The sequence below is a fragment of the Astatotilapia calliptera genome, chromosome 5, assembly GCF_964374335.1.
Source record: "Astatotilapia calliptera chromosome 5, fAstCal68.1, whole genome shotgun sequence".
Taxonomy (NCBI): domain Eukaryota; kingdom Metazoa; phylum Chordata; class Actinopteri; order Cichliformes; family Cichlidae; genus Astatotilapia; species Astatotilapia calliptera.
In genome coordinates, this window is record NC_137426.1 from 3,152,267 (window position 1) to 3,180,158 (window position 27,892).

At 38.9% G+C, this 27,892-nt stretch overlaps 1 protein-coding gene across 2 annotated transcripts; it reads right to left on the reverse strand.

The window, feature by feature from the left end:
- Positions 1 to 4,342: 4,342 nt before the first annotated feature.
- On the reverse strand, positions 4,343 to 26,889 carry LOC113021857 (butyrophilin subfamily 1 member A1-like). 2 transcript variants are annotated; one of them, XM_080301543.1, is made up of 6 exons: positions 26,705 to 26,889; positions 18,466 to 18,768; positions 14,284 to 14,556; positions 9,101 to 9,124; positions 5,355 to 5,438; positions 4,343 to 5,161 (listed from the first exon to the last, which is right to left on the reverse strand). In XM_080301543.1, the coding sequence occupies exons 1-5, from the start codon at positions 26,778 to 26,780 to the stop codon at positions 5,380 to 5,382; spliced, it is 735 nt and encodes a 244-aa protein (XP_080157669.1). In that variant the 5' UTR covers positions 26,781 to 26,889; the 3' UTR covers positions 4,343 to 5,161; positions 5,355 to 5,379. The 2 variants fall into 2 exon arrangements, with proteins under 2 accessions (XP_080157669.1, XP_080157668.1); XM_080301542.1 differs by lacking the exons at positions 4,343 to 5,161; positions 5,355 to 5,438; positions 9,101 to 9,124 and adding an exon at positions 13,858 to 14,074.
- Positions 26,890 to 27,892: the final 1,003 nt, after the last annotated feature.

Genomic DNA, 27,892 nt, shown 5'->3' on the forward strand with positions numbered 1-27,892 from the left:
ACACCAGCCCTTGAGGCCTGGAGTTGGACACCCATGATTTATTTACTAATGTATTTTTTGTAGGATTAGTTCTGTCATTAATAGTAATTTTGCATTTTTAAGGTCAAATAGTTTTGCAGTGTAGTTTGTGTTCTAGCTTGTAGTTTGCAGGTATTGATTTTCTTCTCTCAGTTCTCCTGCCCTCCTTTGTTATCCGTGTTATTAACTCTCAGTTTCTATGTTGGGTGGTCTTTCAATGCTAGCTGCCTTGGTTGCCCATAACGTTCATCAAGGGCTTTGATGGCTTGAGTGTATGGGTTAGGAGCATAGAAAAAGGCAAGAGCTAATCGTTTACCTTGGTCTACTTTCAGATGATCGAGAAGGACATGATATTTAAAGTGCTCTGTCTCATGAGGGTCAAGAAGGTTAGTAAGGGCCATTCGTAACAGCCTATACTGGATTTCATCTTCTCTGGTAAGGTCTGGGAAAGAAGGACCCTCAAGCTTGCATACATGTGTTCTAGTGCTAACAGGGTGACTAGAACTAGCAGGAATGAGTCCCGAAGGTTTCCGTGCATGCAGACCATCAGCTGTAGCTGGTTGCTGCTTTACAGGGGGGCGCTGCCTTGGTTCTTGAATGCAAATGAGAGGTTTAGCGGGGTCTTCATCTAGAGGAACAGCAAGTTGAACAAAGGAAATCTGGTGGGGAACCTTCAGTGGTGTGGCCAGGAAATTAAAAGGAGTCTCATCTGGTGTAGGAAAAACTGGTCTAGGCAAACCACTTGAAGGAACTGCAGCATCTAATATTGATGAATTTGGTGAAGGAGGGCTAGCAGCAGGAACTGCACCAGAGGGACGGCTAACCTGTGGGGGCTGAGAGGGTGATTGACATGTTGCTCAATCAATCACTGGGAACTGTTCATGTTGCTGGTGTGTTTGAGGAATGGCTTGTAAACTGCATACAGAGGATTTGCTTTATCAGATGAGACAGTGTGAATTGAAGATCTGGGGGAACTGCGAGAATGGGGAGGAGATAACTGAATCATGAATTGCCTAATCTCCCTCATCGTCATCAGGAGTTCCCTCACAACCTCATCTTGATTGGTGGGTAAAGGAGCAGGGCGTGTCTCTGGTTGGCTTTCTGACTCTCCATCAGGATCCTGCAGCCTATGTGTGTCTGTGTCACTGTGCTGGCATTCTGTTGGACTCTCTGTATCACATCTAGCACTTCTACTTCTAGCTCCAGGGTACTGAACGTCATACTGCTGCAGGTAAGCAGGAGGTCGCCTTTCACGACCGAAATGTCTCAAATCTACTGTTGATGGATGTGAATCCATGACGATAACACTGTTCCAGCTTGAAGGACCATGTTTTGGAGGAAGGTTCAGAGGAGGTTGGAGATTGTTACCATCATGGCTCATCCGGTCAGGATGAGAATGAACAATCAGTCATCACTTGTAGGCTTCTCGTTTATTGAATAATGAGTAAAGGAAAGACACACATGGACTGCTGTCTCTGAAAGGAAATAAAGTACGACTTAAGTAACTCAAAATAATACATGAACTCAAGAGACTCAAACAGAAACTCACCTCAGCTGCCGCCCCATGTGGGAGTGAAGAAAGAGTGAGCTGTAGGTGAGTGCAGTCCTTATATAACGGGTGAGAGGTGAGTGCAATTAAGGGCAAGCACCACACCCAATCAAAGGTGAGGAAAAGAAACAAGGTGCATCTGGTGAAGTGAATGTGCTGAAAGGTGAGCCTTTACAACAATACATATTCAGTAATGCACATTCACTATTATATTTGTAAATATATTTATTGTTATAATCCTCAGATTTACCCATTCTTATACTTTGTTTGTTCTTACGTTATTAAGTTGTATTTTGCATAATTGTAGTTTGCTTGTGAAGCTTGTGCACAAGAATTTCACTGGCATGTGCTGTACCAGTTTACCTGCACATGTGATGTGACAATAAAAGTGATTTGATTTAAATAGAACCTCAAGCATCAGGCAGCAGTATTTAAAAAACTTGACACAAACTTCACACTGACGCTGATCCTGAGCTCCAACAATGTAAAACAAGCTGGTCCTGTTTCAGCTCCTGACTGACCTCATTTCTAACTGTCACTTCTCTCTTTTCAGTCTCTAACTCCCTCATCTTTGTTTTTATGAGCTCAACCGGGTTCATCTGTCTGTCTCACCAACAGAGAGAGAGAAAAAGTAGTAGTAGTTAGTGGTTGCTGATCTTTGTGCTGAATATCTGTAAATTCAAAGCAGCAAGTGTGTTTATTAGTTGTTTACAAACTGTGAATATTAAAAGTCTGATTGTGCTGATATATATATATCAGCTTTAAAGTTAATGATGTTCCTTTGGTGTCCTCTAGTGTCTGTTGCTGCTTTGTGCTGCCTGGTGTCAGATTGCTGCTCCTGAATGCTCTAACAGTTTTGTTTTATGTCCTTACAAACACATAAGGCTCAGGTGGTAGAGCAGGTCAGCTGCTGATTGGATGGTTAGTGGTTTGATCCCTGGCTCCCCCCGAATACAACAGATACAAGATAATAACCCCAGTTTGCTCTCCGATGCATCCGTGTGAATGTTAACTAAACAGCACTACAGCAGAAGAAAGTGCTTGTATGATTTGGTGAACGAGGCATGTTGTAGACAGTGCTTTGAGCACTTCTGGAGAGTAGAAAAGCGCTGTATAAGAATCAGTCCATTTACCATAAGGCCAGCCGAAGAAATACAACTGTTAGTCACAAAACACTGAGCCATCAGTAAATCCAGCAGATTTTTAACATCCAAAGAAGGATTTCTGCTGCTGGAGACGTTAATCTGGCCCTAAATGTTCTTTTTCTAAAAATATTTCACAGACTGTTCTCGTTTATTTGACCTCCATAGAAAATGGGGTTAGGACATGTGGTGGCAGTGTAAGATGTGCATTTTGTAGTCCATTTTCTGCATATTGTAGTTTCAACACTGCAGACATCCATCATCATATTTGACAGAGACGAGCGTAAGGTTGGTCCAGTTCTCAGCACACAGCTCTTCTGTTTCCTAAGTCCTCATCTACTCTCCTACTCACTTTTCCTTGACCTCCATGAAAACGTCATCGAGGTCAAATAAAATATACATAAAATTGACAGTATTTTATATATAAATGTAACTGTTCACTGGTTGGGGTTACAGTTAGAGTGTGGAGGCAGGACGTCACAGTACAAGCATACTCCCAACCTATTAAGATTATAAGATTGTGTTTACATAATTATACATAATATATCTTTTATTTGTTATGTTTACAAACAAGGAGAAGTCACAAACAAGCAGAGACCACAGCCCGGTGCATGTAAGTTTAAACAAGGAAGGTTTATTCATCAAATTTATTTATTAATCAAATAAACATTTTTTCACATGTTCAAAGCACCACAGCGGAAGCACAGACTCGTCTCATAGAGTGGGCCATCATAACAAAGCACTTCATTTTTACTTGTTGATTCAAGCTGCTCTTCATATTTTTGTCCACCAGATGTCACCAAAGAGTAATGAACCCTTTTTACAAGCTTCACCTGGCCTTCACTACCAGGCGGTATAAGTTAGACATGAACCATGATGTTGATGCTGTGAATACAATATTTAACTTCATCAAGCTGAAAAACAGCTGGTTGCACTTTTGATTCATACTAGATGAGAGGAGAAGTTTCCCCACATGTGGAGACAAGCTCGGAAAGATGTTTCCTCTCTTTGGATCTGCCATCATGTGTGAACAAACATTCTCTGTGACGACATTTAACAAATCCACTGATCCTCCCTCAGTGATGATCACCTGTTTGTTGTCGTTCATATTTGAACCAGCAAATGCACACAGTGAAACAAATATGTGAAAAAAAGTTTCATGCATGTTTCTTCAGCACAGTGTTGTTTCCTGACTGACGGCTCCCTCACATTCATACTGATGTTAAACTAGTTACAGCCAAAATGTTTAAAAAAAATGACAAAAGTGACTGAGATTGAACAAAAAGTCAACTTTTTATTCAATCTCATGTTTGATATTAGTTTGACACATTAGAGACAAACACCCATCGATCTCCTCGGCCAGCTCAGGATAAAAACACTGAAGTGCAACAGCTTCCTGCTAATCCTGAGCAACACTTTAGCTTTGCACCGACATTCCATCTGTAGCTAAATGTCTTTTATCAAAGCACAGCTGCTGCAAAATAAGAATCATTCTGGAATTTGACTAGAACAGTAAAACATCTTCTCACTTTATTAACATTTAGTGACGCATATACATGCGTGCGCGCGCACACACACACACACACACACACACACACACACACACACACACACACACACACACACACACACACACAGTCGCAAAAGTTTTTTATTCAGGCTTGTGCACTCTTAAGCTTTCTGTTAAATGGCATAAATATAAAAAAGTACATCAACAGTTGACAGCAAAAATATAATTTGAAAAAAAAAAATCAACTGAACCAAAAACAACATATGATATTAGAGTTTAAGCGCAAGTAAAAATATTCTAAAAATGAAAATCATAATTTTTCTATCTGCTAAATATTCATTTACAGTAAAACATGAGTGCACATGTTTAACTAGACTGAGTTAAATATGAGCTGAAATGTTTCTTCATCACTTGCATGACAAGCTTTCAACTGAATATGAAACATAATAGAAACGTGAAACTTTAATAAATCCTGAATTTAGAGTTAATGTTTTGCTTTGGGCCATTTTTAAATTTGCTTGTCTCGTTATTTTTCTTTTTACTGATCCAGATAATAAACTGTAACGTCTTCAAAGGGGACAATTTTTTGGAGTTCCAATTATTTTAATCTGTTATGGTCAAAACAAACCATCACTGTCCTCATGAAAAACATGAACCTCAGAGAAACTTTGTTCAGTGAATTATTTATAAAGCTGCACACTGAAAATGGGAAAGGATTCAGGAGGAGCCATGAAACTGCAGCAGGAGAGGAAACACTGAGATCAGTAAATGATCAAATTAAAGTTGAAATGATGGAAATGTGACTGTTTTAAAATGGTATTTTTTCTATTTTATTTTCAACGACAAAAAACAAAAACAGGTTTCAAATATGACCAATTCACACTTTTTAAGATCGTTCGGAGGTGAGATTTATGGAGCGGCCATTTTCTCTTCTTTGTGAACCTGCGGGAACAAAGTCAAAATATTCAAGAAACACACAACTACACTGGTCACACACTGAGTGAATAGAAACAAAGTCTTTATCTTCTTTGACATAAATCAAAGGTTAAGATCTAACATGAGGGAGTTGTAAAGAATGTTTGATGTTCCTGCCAACAAATGATGAATGTTGATATAGTACATCAGTAAAACTCACCTTTCTTCAAAAAGCAAGCTTTAACTCACACTTTAACAACAGCAACAAGAACACTGATGACTATGGCAGCCCATACAGGAGACCCTGAAACAGAAGAGAAAACATTGGTGTAACTCAGACTGTGACTGCATGTCAGGAACAAACAGCAGGTTTAACCAGCGAGCTCAGTGATGTCAGCATGGATCTAACTTCCTGTTTCCTCCTGCTCGTCTCCACAGCTAACAGGCTGGTTCTGTTTCTACTCTGAGCTGTGAGGATGATGATGTTGGAGCATCCTCCTCTATGAAGGATGTTTGAATCTCTGGGCTGCTGCTCAGAGACTCCTGCTTTCCTCCTGCTGAGCCTCCTTTCCTTGACATTACTTCTAAAAACACATTTTTATAGACTGACTTTAATATGATCTCTTTTTATCATCCTGTAGAAAAATCCAGAATAAATAAAGGCTGAAAACATGCTGTGTGTAAAATGAACCACTGAATTAAGATTTAATTTAAGCTGTTGGGATTAAACCTGTTTTTAGACACTAACACTTCACACAAATCTGAATTCTTTTGCAATCAGCTTTATTTTGAAAAACTGTTAGCTCTCCTGATGAACACACTGGCACTGAGCACTAACTCTCAAACTAAACTATATGAGAGTGCAGTGAAGTGACCCTTCCTGAATACATGTTTGACATATTTACCAAAAGCTGAGAGTTATTCTTTAACAAAGACACAGCTGTGATCATCTTCATCAGCAGGATAACAAAACTAAAGGACAATTTAAGCAGTTTGTTTTCTGTGTTCTGGTTTCAGACGAAGATGATTTATTTCCTAAATTAGAAATCTGAACTTGTAGAGTTTATTTGCTGCTTTCATTTCCATTTTCTCTTTAAAACCTTAAACCTCTGACTTTATCTTGATTCTGTTTGTGTGGAAGCTTCATCTGCACAAACATATTTGTGACCTCACTGAAACCAACAGAGGAAATAATTAAAGGTTTATTACAGGTTTATATTATCCTGCAGTCAAAAATCTACAGAGTGTGTTCAAGATAATAAATTATTAAACACTAGGACACCCTCTGACCTTTTAAGTAAAAAGCGATCATGAAATAACATAATTTCCTTGGAGATTATTAAAGTATTCTGATTCTGAAAACAAAGTTGTATCTCCCTCATATTAGAGTGTGTAACTGCTCTCATCCCCTGAGACTGAAAAGTGTTTCTTTTGTCTGATCAGCTGTTTTACAGCTAAAACCTTCAGTGAGATTTTGGTACATTTGGCTCAACAGTTATTTTTTCACTTTCAGGTTTAATGTCCCTGCACGCTGCCTCCACCCTCGTCCTCTAACTGCATCAGTAACACTGAGTAACACTGAGTAACACACTATGCCATCACAGTGCTTGACCTCCTGATGTCTTTCAAATCAGGGAAGATAAAATAAACATTACAACTGAAATAAAAAATAAAAAAAAGCTTTATAGAACAGAGTTAAGCACTGCTTACAGAGAGCTCACAGGTTAGCTGCATTAAATAAATAAATGTTAAACTGAAATTAAAATTTGATTGTTAAATAACTGGGCTGCAAAAATAATGTTATAAAGTACATGTTTGCAGGACGCTGGTACTGCAGCACCATAAAGTTTGATCTTTTACTCATTTGAATTTGATTAAATTTGTTGTGTTCAGCTTTTTCTGACACTTGGATTTTTCAGGATAATCTAAACCTGTTTGAAGTCAGTAAATGCTGATGTGTCACACAGCACTGAACTATAATAACTGGTGTTCCTAATATTTTGACCCACAAACAGAAGTGTCTGAAATCTATTAAAAATCTTTTGAGCTGGATGAATGATGGAATTTGGAGCAAATCAATTTTTTAATAATATAAATGACCCCCAGTTACACTGTGCTGTAAAGGTTACTAACAACATATTAAAATCCGAATGCACTAAATCACAGCAGGAAAATATGAGTAAATCAAAGGCTTTGGGACAGATTTACTCAACTAGACAAATTATTGTGATGATGCAATTGCAGAATGAGCTTCTAACAGTGTGCTACTCATATATAAATAAGTCAAATTTTATTTGTGACACACAGTACAACATGCAGCGACATGCTTGTGTCCGAACTGCAAACAGGCTGCAGACGTGGCCGCCAGTCAGTTTACTTCAGTAATAACCGTCATTCTGTCATGAGCAGAAGAGCTCAGGATTTATCCAGTGAAGAGCTGCAATATTACAAAATATTCCACCTGAAATCTTCACACCTGACCTGTATGATGTTGGATGAACACCAAACACGACTTAGTTACTGTGTCACATCGGTAAATGTCCGACTGCTCCAGTAAATAGAGAATACAGAAACAGCAGTTCTGTTTTACTGTCGCCTTCCATTACCATGACTGGCCTGTGTTACTTTTGTGTGAGATTACTTTGGAAGCACTCGTTTGTCTAAGCCAACACTGCCACCTACTGGCAAAACTCAATATTGCTTTAGTGCCACATCAGGTGAGAGTAAATGAGCTTTTTCGCTCTGTACTGTGTCAAACTACTGTCACAACAAAAACAAAAAAGGTGATGTGGTGTGGGGGTCGACCACCTTAAAACTACTTTGACAAGAACTCTGAAACTTGTTTTTAATGCGTAAAATCCTCAGGGTGCCTCACATTCAGTCCTATCCTAACTGAATTTGACAGATATTTAAATTTTGGTTTGTTACAGAGTCAACAGAAAGAAGTTCGCTGTGTGCGCCCTGCTGAGAAAAACACAGCTCAGTTCTGCTCTGCTCAGTTTCATGAAAGGTCCTAAAGCAAAGTTTCAACACTGCTCTAACAGCACTGAGTCGGTTCTTATAAAATCTCCCTCTCTCCTTCAATATAAACACTCCTAGAATAAACTGTGATGAGCTTAAAAGTTCCATTTTACTCCTGAGATCTGAAAACATAAGGTTAACTTAGGTTTACGTATTGCATGTTTTTTTCAGAAGCTGAACATGATAAATCTTCTGCAACACTTTACAAGTGTTTTTTAAATAAATAACAGATACATATAATAAACTAAAATCTTAATTCTGACTCGGCAAAAGCTTCCAGTCTCACAGAAGAACATAAACAAACTGAAAAACTAAATTATTCTGTCAGTTCCAAATAAAGTTGCTACTATAAAGAAATCAGAGAAATGTTTATGGCCATGGAGTTGGTCATGTCTTGGTATCTTGTTGTGGTGTTACTGGTATTTGTGGGAGCATGTTTTCAACAGTTTACAGCACATGCTGCTCTGCTTTGTTATCAGACTTTGTTTAGACAACAGCCAGGTTTGATATCACTGTCTATTAATATTTGTTAACATTGTCTTTTATCACACTCAGATTAGTGTTTAATACTCCAAACATTAGGGCGCTAATGTCTGATCCTCATGTGCTTTTGGCATCAACCTAAACTGACGTCACTCTAACTCTATTCCAACCATATGATTGGATCATTACTTTAGCCATCAGAATTATTGTCTGAAGGCTAAGGCTCTTCCTTTTCCATGTCAAGATCTTATACAGTCGTCTCTGTCCCCTCACCAATTACCAGATTGTCTATAAACTCTGATTTTTTTTCCAGGACTTCACGTTCTTCCTAAATGATCTCCTCACTGTGCTGCTTCCTAATGTTAATACTTTGTGTTTGTTTACCTTGCTGACTGCCCACCTGTGAATGACATCAAGCAAATGATGTAATGTATGAATCAACATTAGGATTCTGGACTTTACCTTGTGGTGCAGAGTCACTCTTCTCTGTGGAAACAAAAAGGTACAAAAGGTTCTTTTTATAACAGTGTAGCAGACAAAGATGCATAAATATCAGAGAACATAATCAATTTGAGAAAATTGAGGATAAAATTGTGTAAACGGTTGAAATAGTGACCAAAATATACATTCAACAATAAATACACAAGGAAATGATGTTGGAGGCTCATAAAAAATATAATAAAACAAGAAACTATGACAACCATGACAAGTAAATTTTGTGGAATTAACAACAAACTGCATGCTGAAAATATTAGTAAATCACATTTGCATTATTTATTTAAATATTATTCTTTTTAGTCCTGCAAATACATATGTGAGAAGGCCAGCCACAAAAATCACACCAGCTTTTTCTAAATCCATCACAGGATATTTGCATTCATGAGATTATTGTGTGTGTGTGTGTGTGTGTGTGTGTGTGTGTGTGTGTGTGTGTGTGTGTGTGTGTGTGTGTCATTTCAGTCTTTCAGAGACGTCTCTCTGTCATGTCCCTTCATACTGCCTCATTCCTGCTCTTATAGCTGCATCAGTTGTCAAGCAAGGCGGGACTGAAAGAGATTGAAGTCCCCCTCTGGTAGGATCTCCCCTCTCAAATTGGTCCTGGGTAAGGGACCAGACAGTGAACTTTCAAAAGACCCCTATGAGTGAAAAATCTAGGGAAACCCCTGCCCAGGATAGCGTTTCTGGGCCCCGGCCCAGAGAAGGGACCGCGAGCACATGGTGGCCTTAGCCTATATCCCTTGTTCAGCCAATGACTGTAGAAAAAATGGACGATGCGAGAGCACTTCCTCCCATTGTGCAAAAATGAAGCTAAAATACCCCGCTTGTGGAGGCTGCCATCTTGCATTTTTGGACCCAGAGTCTGTGCAGTAGTGACTTGAGGTGGATCAACTGTGTCACACTCTCACCCACACATCTGCTGGACGTGACTGCAAACACGCCCTCCTACACTTTTTAAGTAGCCCAGCTGCTGCAGTTTATCTGCTGATGGCTTTACTGCGACTGACGACTCATTTAATTAAGGTAAATACAAACATGTCACTGTTATGAAAAAGACACAGCTTAGCATTTTATAGTTCTAAAATCACTCTGTTGTTAATTCGTTTGCTAGATTAGCCGCTAGCATACGCACTGTGTTGGAGGCTTGTTGCTAGCGATGCTACACACCTGTTACTCTAATAGTCTGTATTATTGAATGATTCAGCACTCTTGAGTTTTCTTTATCCATCTTTAGACAGAGACGAGATCAGCTGCTCATTCCACAGAGGCCCAGAGTTACTGTTAATATCAAAAATATAATGCTGTCCTTTGACATTTTAACATAAGACTGTGAGTGTCATGGATCTAAAACTGTTTAAATCTTCAGAGCCCTCTACAGCCTGGTAACATGGAAACTTTAAAAACAGCAGCAGAAGATTTCAGTAAGAAAATCTCCCGGAGCCACCATTCCCCCGAATTTCTCCTGATTTTCCACCCGGACAACAAAATTGAAAAACCATATCCCAGATTGGCCCGGCCAATTCCAGTTTCCAACAATGGCTACTTCTACTGCAGCTACTTATTTTTAATATTACTCTTTCTGGGTCGCAAAATAAACTTTTAACATATTTTCAGGTGAGAATGTAGCTGTGTAAACTTCAAATATCTGAGCTGGCAAGAATAGCAAACTCCCGGCTCATTGTTTTCAAACTCTGACCCCTCTGTCTCTGTCCTTTACGCTGCTGTTTTCACTCAGTCTGATCTTGTGACACTCTCCACTTTAGAGGATGTGGTTCACCATATTAAGCCCGAAGGTTCCCCTCGGGATCCTTTCCCTCCACAATTCTTTAAAGAAATTTTTCTTAGCATACGACAGTATGTCCTTGACATTATTAACAGCAGTCTGTCTTCTGGTATGGTTCCTGCAAATTTCAAACATGCAGTAGTGCACCCACTGCTTAAGAAACCTGGCCTTGATCACACAGTTTTAGCCAACTATAGGTCTATTTCCACGCTGCCTTTACTCTCCAAGGTTTTAGAGAAAATTGTTTTTAGTCAACTGAAAGATTTTCTAGATGATAATGGTATCTTTGAGGTTTTTCAATCAGGTTTTAAAACCCTTAATAGAACAGAATCTGCATTATTAAGGGTTTTTAATGACATCCTTCTGGCATGTGATTCTGGTAACCATGTTGTTCTTGTCTTGCTTGACCTAACTGCTGCCTTTGACACAGTAGACCACAATATTCTAATTTCTCGATTAAATGATGTAGTGGGTATTGGTGGCACTGCACTTAATTGGTTTAGGTCTTATTTGTCAGATAGAACCTTATCTGTCAGCCTTCTCGGTTCCGAATCATCTTCTCCTCTGTCATGCGGCGTCCCACAGGGCTCAATTTTAGGGCCACTGCTCTTCTTACTGTATATGCTCCCCTTAGGCGCAATCTTTGAGAAGTATAACATTGCACATCATTGTTATGCCAACGACATACAGATGTATTTCGAACTAACTGATGATCCCGCTATGTCTTTGTACGGCTTTTGCGAGTGCATGCATGAGGTCAAAAATTGGCTGGCAGGTTACTCTCTTATTCTAAACAGGAAAACTGAAATTATCGTCTTTGACAGCAGAGTCCCCCGTGACCAACTCCGTGATGCCCTTGGTTCCTTTAACAGTTTCCTCACCGACACGGTTAGTGACCTAGGTGTATTTTTGGATAGCTCTTTTAAGTTCGAGAAACAAGTGTCTTCTGTTGTTAAATCTTGCTTCCATCAACTGCGTCCTATTAGCAAGGCCAGACATTATGTTCCGCTTTGGGACCTTGGAAAGCTTAACCACGCCTTTGTGACATCTAGGTTGGATTATTGCAACTCACTTTACTTCGGTCTTAACTCTCCTCTTCTCCGTAGAATGCAAATTGTTCAGAATGCGGCTGCTCGTCTCCTTACTGGTAGTGGGCGCCGTGTCTCTATTACCCCTGTCCTTGCTGATCTGCATTGGCTTCCCGTCAAGTATCGTATTCAATTCAAAATCCTGCTGCTTACCTTCCGAATTATGAACAATATAGCGCCAAGCTACCTCATTGAGCTACTTAGATTATACACCCCTACTAGAGCACTAAGATCATCTTCCCAGTCACTCTTGGTACTGCTGAGATCCCGGCTGAAGACTAGAGGTGACCGCACGTTTGCCTTGGCTGCACCCGATTTATGGAATAACCTCCCCATCGCTATACGCGAGTCTGATTCCATCCATTCCTTCAAATCGCGGTTAAAACCCACTTATTTAGCCTCACCTTTTCTTCCAGTTAACGCTTGCTTGTTAGTTAGCTTAATGGTTATTCTTATCTTCGGCTTATTCTTAATTACTTTTAAACATTTTTAATTTTTTGACTGTTTTATCCTTTACACTTCGTTTTCTTTTATGCTTTTATATGCAATTCTTTTGCTTTGTGTTTTAATGCCATTCAACCTGCTAGCATGTTTTGGCACCTTGCCATAGCCCTCATCCTTCCCTGTTACTTCACCCTACTCTCTTACATGTTAAGGACTTGGTACACCACTGGTTTTTAAATGTGCTATATAAATAAAGTTTGTTGTTGTTGTTGGGTTCCATCCTTAGAAGGCATGGGATCTCATTTCATTGTTATGCCGATGACTGCCAAATTGATTTACCACTAAAGTAGAAGGATGGCATCTCCATAAAACCTCTCTTGACATGTCTAGATGACATTAAAGCTTGGTTGGCTCTAAACTTTTTAAATTTTAACGAAAAAAAAACAGAAGTGTTGGTGTTTGGACCTAGTGGTCCCTGTGAGTCCTCCTCTGTTGATTTAGGATCCCTGGAAGTCTATTTTAAACCTGTTGTTACTGACCTTGGTTTTAAGTTGGACAGTGATTTTAAATTGGACAACCAAATCAGAGCAGTGGTGAAGTCCAGTTCTTATCATTTAAGGTGACTGGCAAGAGTAAAATCTTTTCTTTCGAGGCAGCACCTTGAAACAGTGATCCATGCTCTTATTTCTTCCCGCCTGGACTACTGTAACTCACTTTATGTGGGGGTCAGTCAGTCATTGCTCTCACGTCTGCAGCTGGTTCAAAATGCGACTGCATGACTCCTAACAGGAACTTGAAAAAGATGATGAAACCCCCACGGTCTTTCGCTACTCAGGTTAAACATGATATATAAGTCACTTAAATAACTTAAACATGTTATCGTTTGGCCTTTTTCAGTGTTTTATTTGTTCGTGAGTAAATCGGTTTGGCTGAGATTAAAGTTATTAGATTAGATTAGATTAAATAAAACTTTATTAATCCCTCAGGAGGATTTCTCTAGGATTTTCACACAGCTGAATAAATGTCAAAAGGAAGCTGATTAAACAGAAGTGTGAGATGGTCGAAAATTTACGCCAGCGTCCTGTTATATTTTACATAGCAAGGAGCAGACGGCAGAGTTTCACTCCACCGAGGGAGTTTGTGATGTATTTCACAGTCGCTCACTTCCAGTCTATGCGTCCACCTGAGGACCCGGCCCAATTAGATTGCGAACACCCCCGGCCTATTTACGGCCGGACAATAAAAACGGTGACATTTAACTTATTTTATCCAATAAATAAACATTGTAAAATTCAAGTTTTTTGTATAGGTATGTATATGTATACCACTCTTCCACCCCACCACCCCAAACAGCCCCTTTGAATATCTCCCTAATTCTGAGGTCTCACCACATCTACAGGAAACAGTTTGTTTCTTTCTTGGTTTTATTGTTTAATTTATTAACATCAATATAGAAAGACTGCTCAGACTTCTCTCTATTATATGTTATTTTAAATTTGCTGCTGTGTTTGTATCATTAAGTCTTCTGTGGTTTGCAGCAACAATTAGGCACTTCGTATGTTGGGCAACTCCCATCTCTGGATTCAGGGACCACAACAGGACATAATGACACCTGTAAGAAGTCTTATATACAAACAAAATCATTTATGAGTTGAATTCAGACTAAAGTTGCTTTTTGCTTCAGTTTCAGTGAATCTCACATTTTCCAGATATTTGATTGTCTTTTTAAGCTTTTGTTTCCTTGAAGACGTCACTCTTTGCATTGAATCTGAGAGTATTATTTACGTTTTTCAAAAGCAATGAGAATCGTTTAGTGATAAAATGCCACTCACCATCAAAATCAACATTGATTTCTTTTTGCGCCTGATGTTTGATTTTCTCCTGTGTGGCGACACAGCGATAGCGGTCGGGTTTTTTCACAGTAGCTTTGAGGGTGATGTTGAAGCGACCTTGTTCAGAGACCTGTGACTCCTCAGAATGAATGATTTGATTGTTACTGTCCCACCACTGCACTGTAGGTTCGGGATAAGCATTCTTAACATCACACTGAAGCAGCGCCCCGCCATATAGTCGAACAAAAATTGTGATCTCTGGCTCTGCTGCTCCTGTGAACACATAACAGACAGATTATGTAAGAACAATCACAGTTAATTGGTTATTTTTTCCTGTTCAGCTACTCTAAGTGCAGATGTGGGTTATAATGTGTTTGAGAACAAAAAGCGGAGTACTGCGTTAACTTTTCTAACATCACAGCTCTGATGTTTGATGAGAAATTTAGTTTTTACTCTAAACAATATTTTTTGACTCACATTAATTAATTTCTAGACAGAAAAAGTTTAGAGGTCCCAAAGTTTGTCTAAGAGTTATATAAAAGATTTTAAAAAAAGTTTCAGGCATTTCATAATGTAATAACTGTGGCGGTTACAAAAAATATCATCAACAAAAGCTCTCCAAAATAAAAAATACATTTGAATCCACATTTCTCTACATAATTTAAAATTTTAATTACACTGAGAGGGATGCGATACAGTTTGAGCAAAATCTCATCAGGTAGTTTCTACTGGACTGAACAGCTACGTCTAACGAACACGGTGCCCGGATCATTGACAGATTTTTGGTTACTGAACTCATAATTAATTAGATAATGTAGCAAAAACCCACACCAAATATTTACATATACATTTACAAATACAATTAAAACAGTTTTATTTCCCTGAACTGTTTATAAAAAAAATAATCAGTAAATGCTTTGCAGGGTTCCAACCAAAAGACAGTAAAGTCGCGATGGATCAATTTTTAACTGAGCCTCACCACAAACGGAACTCACCTGGGACGTTCCGGACCTTTAACCTTTTGAAACGCAGAGGTTGTATGCGACCCAAGTTTACATGTAAAAACTAATAAATTATCATGCTGCATATTTTCATGATGACCGGAAGCACCGATACAGACATTTATACGTCATTTGAAAGCTGGGACGTTCGTTTTTCAGCAGATTCGTGAACATCAGTGAAGAATTTACGACATAAAAACAGTAACGTCTTCATTTACGGCAGTAAATTGTTATTAACCTTACTGCTAGCCTGTCGCATCACCGATAAAAGCCGTTTATTGGAATGATAAACATGTTTAAAAGACAAACATGAGCTCGATTTAAAGAACAAAACCCCGCAAATTAACTTCAGCTCGTTTGAGTTTAGCCGGGAGTAAAAATAAGCTGAAAAAACGTGACTTTATTCGCTCGTAAAGTTTTATCGGAGCTACACAAACTTCTAAAACTGCGACATTAAAACCAATTTTTAAGTACTGATAAATATTTTATCAATCAAGTCCGGTATCTCTGAAATCTCTAAACGCCCACAAGCAGAGTTAACCAATCGGTATCTTTCTCCTCCGCTCTGAAGACGATTAATCCGATCAGCCAATCAGAAAAGTGAAGCTTCACACTAGCTGTAAGCACGTTTGATTGACAGCTACTGTCATATAATAGAAATTAACCGCAGTGAAACCACTGTCAGTTTGAAGCCGGGAAAATCACCTGTCTGACCATATATGGAAGTTAACGTGGTTAGCCTCGGTGTTACAATGGAACGAAAAGAAATCAAATAAAACGGTTTTGTCTGTCGAAAAAAAAGCGATTAAATTACAATAAATGTGTAAATCTTTATTTTAATTATTCAATGCATCATGTTGTAATTGAATTTAGCATTTAGGAACATTTGAAATGCAAGAAGAAGTTGAATGAATCCTCATTATTTTTTTACTTTGGAGAGATTTTTATGGAGTTTCGAGGCAATTGGTTAGAGAAGCTCTGCTTTGCACTTTGAACTACACTCTAATATCTTAGAGCTACTTCTATATATCAGAATGAAACTTGGCACATTTATTGTAGACAAAATGAAGATGACATCCAGTAAATTTCAGCCTTGTAGCCCTCATGATGACTGATTAACTGTCTTTAACATATGAAGTAAAAGCTTAAAAACATCAAGGCTTCGGTCATTTCCTGCATAATCTTCAGACAGATGATCTGTGTTAGAGCTAAAGGTTAAACTAACAGACTACATGAAATATTTTACAGATGTTACTTCACAGTGATCAAACAGGCAGGTATCAGATATTTATGGTTTGGAAATTATTACAAAGTTGAGCCTGGTAGTTACAGACATGCAGAAGTGCACATGACTGTGAGAGGCTCTAACAAGTTAAGACGGAGTCTGAAAGGAGAAAAAACACACATGTTAGAGGTGACTGTGGTCTCATCAATTTGGCAGACAGATAAAACTGATGAAAATAAACTCAGAAGTGTTATCCTGCTATATTAGACATATTTTTTTTATAATCCCCAAAGAAAGCACAGTCACAGATTTAAAAAAATCCTTAAACATTTCAACTGGAGGCTGGTTTATCCTGGTGGATGGGTGATAATCACACAGTGAGTCACACTTTGAACAGCTGTGTGTCTGAACTATAAGGAGAAATTAATATTTATTCAGTGTTTAAAGTTTCATTCGCAGAGATTTTCTTTTCTTTCTGCCTTTTTTTTGAAGACTCCTCAAATTTTAGATAAATTGACATATACAGGAAAATGCATGCACATAGGAGGTTAAGTTCCAAAAGCACCTCATAGCTGCTATTTTTAACTTCTTTTTCAAGGAAAGGTGGGGAATTGACATGGAGTTAGGAAAAGAGAAGAGGCGTGTGCTGACAGTGGGAACCACCTTACATTAATCTGTCCTTAATGATGTAGCACAATTTGTCCTAACTCTGATGTTTGGTCATATAAGCAAGAACAGCCTGTAAAAAAAATCCCTTCATTACAAGGATTAGAATTTTAAAGAAGGAACATTTAGGGTCAGATTTACAAACATCTGCATCAGCACAAAATCTTCTTTTGAAGTTGCTGTTAGTTTTGTAACTGTTGTGAACAGATGTGGTTTTGTGGCCTTACAGCATGTGTATTTGTAAGATTTTACTTTTTAGGAAGAAAATATTTAAACAAATCACAAAAATGTGAATTATAAAATCTGCAGCACACAATTTACTTTGCAAATTGCACAAAATCATGTCTTCTGCCTGTTGTGTTTTCTTTTTGGGGGGAGACATTATGAGATCAGATGATGCAGTACCAAAACTCTCTGTCCTAAAACTCTTCAGTCATGCTGAGTGAAGGCGACCCCCACTTCAATAATACAGGGAGTTCCCCCAAACAGAGCAGAAATGAACTGAACTGATTTCTCTCTGTTGAATCTTTGTAAATAAATTCTAAGAGAACTGCAGCTGCATCCAGAGAACTGCAGGTACACGTTTCAGGAAGTCCAGGAAGACTTGAGAAACATGTTGAAATTGAACACAGGTGCTGAGAACCAATGTGGTTTTGTTTTATTTGATCAATATTTTTCAGTTACAGTTTAATCAGATTTAGGCAACAGAATTAGTCACTTATATTTATTTATATTATATTTAGTTTTAGGAAATCTTTCACTTTCACAAATGTGAAAAACCTGTTTAAATAAGTTATCAGTACTTTTAGGATAATTAGGAAAATTAGGATAAAGCAAAGATAATTCAAAACACCAAAATGGGGACAGTCAGCTTGAGATACCATAACAGGACGTCATTAACCAGTTAGTGATGTCATGGTGGCTATGTCCAGCTTTTATATACAGTGTATGTTTGGGGTTTACCCGGATTATCTCAGTTTGCTGTAGAAACACATGTGAGCATCAGACTGGATCATAGCTTCTACATCCACAGGTCCACTGAGGTCTGTGTGATGTAAAGTTGCTCACAGAGTTGAGACGTCACAGAGATTTTACTTAGTTTAGTGACGACTCTGTGAGCGCGTCAGATTTCTGATAAGTAGACAGGAGCAGGACCAGCATGCACATGGGACGGTCTCAGTTTGTCCACCAAATATTGCAAATATCACTACAGGTGTGCTGTAGGGGTGAGACCCAGATGTGCATGCTGACTGTTTCATCTGTAAATAATCAGCTGATAACAGCACTCACCAACAACAAGCTTAATCCTGAATGTTTTTCCTTTGGTTGTAAAGTTACAGGTGTAGATTCCTCTGTCCTCCTGCTGAACATAATTTATTTTTATGGAGGCGTTGCCGTGCTTCAGATCATCTCGAAAATGTAAGACTCGACCTGGGAGGGCAGGACTATGATTCACCCCAGTATCATGTATATACACCTCCTTTTCAGTTCCATTCTTCGTCCACACAAACCGCACATCCTCAATGTTCTCATTGGTGCCGAGGGAACAGGGTAAAATGGCATAATCACCTTCTCTCACAATCACAGATGTCCCTGAAAGACAAAACATGAATTAAACAGTGAGTTCACTCTTCAGTTTAGTTCCTCTTCACATTTTTCTGTGGTCCACGCCCCACTGCACAGTTTGAATGACAGGTTTAAATGGAGGGCGAAGAAGCTGAAGAGTTTTCTAATATAAATTAGATAAATAGTATTTTGTGTTTTATAGTTATTTTGGCCTCTGGCATTGGTTTCTGATTTTATTATTTGTGCCTTTAATCCTTGTTAGTTATTGATGACTTTCGGTTTATTACTTCCTCTTTGTATTTCCTTTCTCTGCACTCAGTCTTGTTTTGTCTCTTTTTTCCATGTTTGTCTTTCTGTGAACATTTCATATGTTTGAGTTCTTGTCTCTGTGTTAGTGATTTCCTGTTTTATTTTAGTGATCCTTGTTCAGTGTGTTTAGTGTTCAGTTTTACTTTCCTCAGTTTTATTTTCCCTGATGAGTTTCAGTTGTGTTGCCAGGTGTGTCTACTGTCTCTAATTACCTGCTGTGGGTTTACAGCCCTTGTCTATCCTCAGCCTTTTTCACATCAAAAACGCTGTGGGTAGTTTGTTTGTTGTAAGTTTCAGACCTGCCAATGAGTCTGGATTTGGGGTCCTAGCTCTTCCTGAAATACCACAAGGATCATTGTGAACTGTGAATCATGTTAAACTGTTCCAGTAGTGTCTAAGAATAAAATATGGAGCTAGAAATGAGTATAATAGCTCACCTTTACTCTATTTATTACATTTATGTTTTCAGAAGTCAGTCAGTCTCTGAATTGGTCATGATTGACTCTGGGCTGGACCAATTACAGCCGAGGGGGTCAGATGCACCCTCCCCCTTTGCTTGGGCAACAGCTCTGAAAGCAATCTTATCACAGTTATCTGCTTTAATCAGCACATTTGAGAGTTATACCAGAAAGCCAAGTACAACAGGAGCTACAGTATCCAGAGTCATACGCAGTAAAGAGGTAAAATTACTAAATAGATGTCGACTCCTTTTGTAGTAGCTGCTCTGAAGATGATATCAGTGGGAGAGTTATATTCTTAAACTCAGTTACAGCACTTTCAGAAAGACATCTACTGTGATGAAGTCTACTCCCCACTGCTGTGTAATCAATTATTGTAAATTTAAATGTTATTATGAAATGATCAGACAGGAGAGGGTTTTCAGGAAACACTGTTGTTCAGTTTCTATATCATATGTTAAAACAAGAACATATGTGTGGAATTACACAACATCAATAAAATAAAGTCACATGCAGCCAGTCAACGCAACAACAACCAGCAGCTAAGTGCACAAAGAAGCCAGAACACAGTCGAAGGTCTCTGCTTTGCAAACCCTGTAGCAGCTCTGCTCCCGAAGCTGACAGTTTGGAGGCGGAACACGAAGGAAGAAGGCACTCATGTGATTGGTCACTTTCAAAGCAGCCACGCCACAGCCTCTGTGATTGACAGGCCCAGTTACTGCGGTTAAACCGGGGTACATGATGGCAGCAACAGCGCTGTAAGCGAGGAGGCGGGGGAAAACATCAGGGACACACACTCTGTGTTTATAATTTCGAAAATGAAAGTTTGCCGAATTAACTGTCAACACTTATACTGGTGACTATTACTGGATTACTTTAATGATGAAGAAATCTTAAAAACTGACAAATCGAAGGGCTTTTTGTGGGTTTTCAGGAAGCAACACACAAACCGCTGACACCAACGTTACATCTAAAGACGTCTCCAAATGAACCAACGAGTATCAGAAATAATCAAGAGGATACTTTCATTTCATTGATCTGCTACATTGATCAAACCAGCTCCTCACTATGTCCTGCGTTACGTGTGTATACTAGGTATTACGGTAAGGTAAACTGAGCTCGGATTTCAAACTAAAAGCAGTTTTTAAGGTGAATGTGATTTCATCATTAAACAGCATGTATCCAGTCATTAATGATATAATAAATCATGAAATACATAAAAATATAGAAATTGTTGTCAAAGGTGTTCAAATTGTAGATACTACATATAAAAACAAATTTACTATGCTTTGTTGACACATTCATTTCAATTGTTATACATTACTATCATAATAAAGATATTACTTTAGTTTAACAATTTTTATAATTATTTTTGCTACTGTTATTGCTACAATGATTATCACAAAGACTGGAACTATTGCTATTATTATGGCTGGTTAACTGTTATTAGTATTAAACTCCAGCATACCCTATGATGGAGTTCATTGTTTTCAATTATATTATCATTCTGACATCATTCTGAAGGTACAACTTCATATAATTGTGAAAATCTATCACAGGGAGACAGTCAACCATTAATGCTCACATCGACACATATCATTATGATCAATATTAACAGCTCCAGTGGTATACACATTCACCTAACAAGAGAAAGTTCCCTGCTCTGATGAGGAGGCGTCACCAAAGGAGCCCAAATGTGCAGAGCTGCCTGCTGTGAAGACCTCTTGTGAATAATGGAGCAGCCAAAGTAGCTTCTTTATGGTGTCAGAGCTCAGTTTTTCAAAATAATAATAAAATTCCACAAAGTTCTAAACTATTTATTTTCTTATCTGATTTTAAATCCAAATTTAGAATGGATTGTGAGGAAATTTAGTGTCTTCACAAAAGAATTTCACTTCTGATGGATACGGACTAAGATTTCAATTTATGCCACAATTTAAGTTTTTATTGGTCTATACCTGTAAACGTATAGTGAAAGAAAGGGGACTGGAGACGAGTGCTCTGTGTACCATGGAAAGTTTAAGGGAGGATTCAGGGTCACCTGACCCAACCTAACCGTAAGCTTTATCACAAAGAAAGTCTATTTAAACAAATGAACAATACAGTGTTTGAATCCAAACTGGGGCTGTTGAAGGACATAACCTTGTTAAAAAATGACCACAGGATTCCTCACAGTAATCCTGCGGACCAAGGTAATGCCATCCAGAATAAGTAACTGGTTACACACCAGAGATCTTCAGTAACTTTGAGTTTAGAAGCAGACTGTTACATCAGTGTTGGGAAGGTTACTTTTAAAATGTATTCCACTACAGATTACAGATTACATGCCCCAAAATGTATTTTGTAACGTATTCCATTATGTTACTCAATGAAAGTAACGTATTCTGAATACTTTGGATTACTTAATATATTATCATGCTTTTTACAACTACATGAATGTACTATTGCTGTGTGATTTATTACTATTAATTACTATTAATTAAAAACTTTAATATAAATGAGTAACAGTAGGTGGACATTAGGTAAGGCTGCACTTTTTGCAGCGACCTCGTATAGAAAACTATTCCACGCGTATATAAAACAGGTTCGCGGCTCCGAACCGTAGTAAAGGGACCTCTGGCTGATACGTCGGGTTCGTGTCGGGCTCGTAGCTGAAAACTAGCTTAACTTTGTTGTCTGGGTCAACTTTGCTAGCGAGAGACAGAGAGAGGCGTTGAAAGGCTGCTGCAACGGAACTTATTGTTTCAGAGGAAAACACGAACACAGCGTACAGTCGAGTCTTAATAGCTGACTTACAGCTGGGCTGTCAGGCACTCTTCTTGGCTGTAGTGGTTAACATATTTACATGCTTCCAGCTCCTGTTTCTGGTCGGTGACAGCTCGTACTTTTCGACTCTTCTTTTTCTCCCTCGCGCTCACAGACACATAAAATTAGTGTCACATGTTTTTGGTCTGAGGGAGCAAACCTTTTGTAGCCGCTGCACTGTTGTGATTTATTCTGAATGATGTTGGATACTATGATGAAGTGTGGAACAACAAATGCAACCAATGGTGAGCAATAAACGGACAAGATAAGTACAGCTAGAGATACTGGACTTACTCAACACCATAAGTTTTATTCGTAACAGTGGCATCGCTTTATTCCACCCATCAACCCTCTTCAAACGTACTCAGCCTCTACATCAATACGTTTCTTACCGGATTGATCACCAAACGTCAGTCAGGACAAAGTCATGAAACAGAAGCACATAAAGAGAAGTGGTAGAAACTCCATGTCTGCAGAAATCTGCTGAGGTTCAAAAATAGTATCTCTCTAATATAACAGACTCAGAGCCACTCCTCTTAAGGCACTGATCGAGTTCTGTTTCTAAAAGCAGTAAGCCTACACTTCCGGTTTAATCTGTCACTGTTTTTTCAGTGATAGTCACACAGTAGTAGTAGTTCGAGTGCAGGTCTGTGTCCATGTACATGCGTATGTGTGAGCGTGTGTGTGTTCCATGTTCAGCCGAGAGAAAGTGTCCCTTCACCCGGTTAGGCAAAAGTCAGCAATCATCGGTTGACACGGGTGGCCTTGAAGGAGGTCGAAGAGTCACAACAAACAGTCTTGTTATCTAAGGGAGAATTTGTTATTCCCGTTAGCTTTTGCCTTGAGCATCCAGCTGGCGCCAGGGGGCCACTTGAGATGAAGATGGTAGTTGTTTTGGTTAGTGCGAACAAACTGCTTCCAATGTTTACAGCTGGTCTAATTTCCGTCACTGGTCACCAAATCTCTCAATTCCCATTGTTCTTCTCCAAGATTTTATCCATATAGCGTTCAAAGAAACACAGTCTGAGTACTCACAGCCCTGCCCATCGTCTATCATGTCGGCCAGCCTTGTGGGATTTTGAACAGCTGTAGCCACTTCTTGTTCTTCGATAAGCCGGCTCCAATCAGCCTGAACTCTGTTATCGTGGTTCCGAATTGGTAGATGTCGTTCAAAGTCCTCCATTGAGAGTGTCGCCAGACACACGACGCAACCGACCATCGAGTATCCGGCAACAAATGTCTTATGAGTATTATACTGATTTGATATTGGCCCTGTGAGGGTGAATATTGCTGATCTAAAGTCAAATTAGTAACTTACAAATGTGGTTATTAGTAAGTTTGTTATATTTAGATTTTGCGTCTGTTAATAATTTGATTTTTTTTAACATCTTGTATTTTTCTGTATTATTATATTAATTATGGTGAAAAACATGTTGACTTCAGGTCTTTGTTTCGTTTACTCGTTTAATACTCAGTATACACATGACGCAAAACAGAATGCGGACAGCTGTGTTAAAAGATAAAGTGACGGGCACGAAACCATCCCCCGAACAGCCTTGAGGCCCCACACTGCTGCGTGTTCACAGACACTCCATTGTTCCATAACTCCCCTTCCACCTATGATCAGTCTATTGAATGATTTTCCTAAAGGATTGATCACCAATCGTCAGTCCGGACAGAGTCATGAAACAGAAGCACATAAAGAGAAGTGGTAGAAGCTCCATGTCTGCAGAAATCTGCTGGGGATCAAAAATAGCATCTTTCTAATATAACGAAGCTCGCAGCCACTCCTCTTAGAGTTTCTGTTCCCTAAAAGCAGTAAGCCTACACTTCCGGTGTAATCTGTCACCACTTTTCAGTGACAGTTACACAGAAGAGGTGACAGGAAAACGATTCACGACCAGAAATGACTGGTTATGGTAAAACTCTTTGTGTAGAGGCTGAGGTAGAAACAGAGGATCCACTCCTATCTCCAGAATCAGCAGGGTCAAAGGTTAAGGCCAGTCTCAGTTTCTCTCTCTCTCTCTCACACACACACACACACACACACACACACACACACACACACACCTTATATTTTAGTGCACATTTCCTCAGCACAGCATCATTTGGATTATAATAATTTATTTTACCCTTTAGCCACACACCGTGTGCACAATTATTAAGCATCTTATATTTTATTTTTGAAGGTTATTGTTATTGTTGAATGTCTACAGAGATCTTGGTCAGTCCAATAATATTATCTTAAGTCAAAACTGAATATTTAAGAAAGGAAAAATATGAGAATGTGTGTGTGTATAATTATTAGGCAACAGCTCCTGGACACTCTTCAGAGAGGTGTACGGTTTTACTTCAACATAATTCTGCTGTTTTAGAAGGACCCACAAATTCTCCACAAATGGCCTGTAAATGGCCTGTATTTATATAGCGCTTTTCTAGTCCCTAAGGACCCCAAAGCACTTTACACAACCAGTCATCCACCCATTCAGCTTGATTACATTACATTTTGTTAGCTTCCTATAACGCTGTATGCAAAGACTGCAGGTTATATTTATGCTGTAGAGACTGTATGTTCCTGTGTCAAACCCTCGTTGTGTTCATTGTGAAGTAAATGCAGTTTACAGAAAAGGGGATATGTTTTGTTTTTGTAGTTTGCATGAATGTCTAAATGTAGGTTCCTGAATGTTACTCTGTGTTATACAGGTCAGGTATTTTGGGTGTACGGTTCATTGAAGAAAAGTCCAAAGATGGTGAGCCACCCCTCCAGGATTCCTTGAGATGATTGTTCTGAGAAGGAAGTTAAATTCTTTGGACGAGCCTCAAACTGTACAAAGTCTACTTAAGTGTTTGGACAGAATTGCACCTCACTGCTCCTTTGCACATCCTGCAAGGAGGGGGCTCATTGCTGGACTCCCACTGCAAGGTGTGGCCTGACACAAGAGACTGAGCCAAATCCCCTGGGGTGTGGTTTGTTTATTATTTTCCATGATTTTTGTTCCAGCTTTTCCTTTCATGTAATGCTGTTGTTTCCATTGTATGTATATGACATTATTCTTTTGTGAAGTTGATAAAATCAAGTTCTCAGAGCGTTTCATTAGTCACTCAATTTGCTCCAGCAGTCAAACATTAACTGTTGGCCCAGCACAACATTCAAATCTGTATCCCAAGTTTAGAAAGGGGTGTTACACCTACAGTTACAAAATAATTGAGTTGCCTTACACATGTAAACACTGCTGTCTTTTCCTGTTTTCCATGTAATGCACATTATTATAAACTGTAGGAGTCAAAAATTAATTTCTGGTCTTTGCTCCCATTAATTATCTCTCTGGTCAGTGGTGTTGCAGAGCTGTGTTGTTGTTCTGTCTGTAAGTTGATTAAATATCTGAAAACATGCAAATTCTAAACACTTTATAACTCTTCACTCAGTCCTCACGCTGAGTGCTTAGAGCAGAGTCTCCTGCTGCTCCTCAGGAATGAAACTGGGATTTATTCATTTATTTTATTTTATTTTTTAAGCAAACACAACTGAAGTGTTTCAGGTTTTTAATCTGTTTCTGCACAGACATTTGAACATAGTTAAAATCTCTGTGTACCTGCCAAAAGTGCACACAGATTTTCATGTATTTTCTTGTTTCTATTTTTTACTTCTCTTTATCAGAGCCATGTGCACCACCTCTGTGAGAATGCAGCTGCTACTGTTAGCGAGCTAAAATTCCAGACTTTAATTATTACCTACAGCCTGAGAGGAAAAAAAACAAGAGCTATGCTGTGTGTGTGTGTGTGTGTGTGTGTGTGTGTGTGTGTGTGTGTGTGTGTGTGTGTGTGTGTGTGTGTGTGTGTGTGTGTCAGCTCGTTCAGTTTTTGTGAGTCTTGAGTTTTCATTTTGTTGGTCAGTATAACGTAAAGCTATAGTGTCTTTAAAGCTTCATGTAGCGGACACACACTTAAATTTCATATTCAGAAGCAAATGTTACACAGTTTGTGTCTCAACAGGAAAGAAAAAGGATGTGCGTTTCAGGAAGCAGCGCGCAGACCGCTGTCGATGAGGCCACACCTAAAGATAAAGACATCTCCAAATGAAACTGAGTTTCTCTAATAAATGACCATAAATAATCATGGTGTTGAAAACACGTTCGCCTGAAAATGTTGACTTCGGTTTGTCTTGTTTACCGTAATACTCAGTATACTCACATAACGCAAAACACAATGCGGACAGCTGCGTTAAAAGATAAAGTGATGGGTACGGATGGTGCAGGCATCCACCCACGAAACCATCAGCCTGAACAGCCTTAAGGCCCCACGCTGCTGCGTGTTCACAGACACTCCATTGTTCCATAACTGCGCGTGCGCCTACGATCGGTAAATAAATAATAAATTAACGATTTTCTTACCGGATTGATCACCAAACGTCAGTCCGGACAAAGTCAGGAAGCAGGAGCTCATAAAGAGAAGTGATAGAAGCTCCATGTCTGCAGAAATCTCCCAAGACTGTGAATACAGTATCTCTCGAAAATAACGGGACTCACAGCCACTCCTCTCAGCGCTCTGACGCAGTTTTGAACACTTTCGGTTTCTAGTGTGCGAAAGCAGCGGGTCATAACTGCACTTCCGGAGTAAGCTGTCACAGCATCAGCGCATTTTAGCCTTAACACTGGCATATTAAAAAGTCTAACTGCAGTAGAAATAAACAGTTTTGTTTTGGGGGGTTTTATAAAGAAGAAAAAAAGGTTCGTTATCATTAGGAGCAGTTCCCAATTTCCCAAAATTGTTTGTGTGTGTGTGAGAGAGTGTCTGAGAGAGAGAGAGAGATCAAAAACTAAGGAAAATACAGATGATTCTGTGATATTAACATTATGATGCAGTTTTGTTCGGCAGCTGCAGTCACAGCGTACACAGTGTGTGTCTGTATTTTAAAATTGATCCTTCTGCTTTCATTGAAGCAGCAAACTAACACAGTTCCGCATTAGCACTGCTTGCTATTTAGCCTCCTTTATTTATTCATACAATTCATTATTTACACATTTGTGTTGTGAATTTTAGCACTACGGTTAGCATTTACAGGATATTGTTTTTGATGATATTATACAAAGGACCCTGTTTCTGCAATGCCCTTTGTTTGAACTTCATCTCCTCTTGCTGTGACCCCACGGGCGACTTCCTTTGGCCTGCTGGTCTGGAAAATCCAACAGTTCATCTATATGTAAAGAAGGCACTTAAACTGGAACAGGCATAGCTGCGTTGATCCTGCCGTGGTATAGTGGGACAGTGCATTCCTCGAGTGCACATTAGGTTTGCAGCCTGCTAAAGATCACACACAATTGATTATGTGCCTCTAGGTATATATGGTCTTTCAATTTGGTTCCTCAGAACCTGAAAATCCAGCCTCATAGAAGAAAAACGTTTTTCATCAAACACTTCTCAGCCGTCTGTGCTCATCAGTGCTTAAGATTTTTGATGCATCTTTTTATTCAAATACTCAAAAAAGTTTGAATATTTTATGTATCAAAATGAATTATTACAGTTTCCGAAGGCCAAAGAATAAAACACATGACATGTACATTGGACAAAGCTTTATTTAA

Coding starts and splice junctions, on each gene's coding strand:
- LOC113021857 (XM_080301542.1), bottom strand. CDS start 26,780: ATGGAGCTTCTATCACTTCTCTTTATGAGCTCCTGCTTCCTGACTTTG. Junction 18,769..26,704: donor GACGTTTGGTGATCAATCCG/GTAAGAAAATCG, acceptor TTTGTCTTTCAG/GGACATCTGTGATTGTGAGA. Junction 14,075..14,283: donor AATCAATGTTGATTTTGATG/GTGAGTGGCATT, acceptor TTTGTATATAAG/ACTTCTTACAGGTGTCATTA.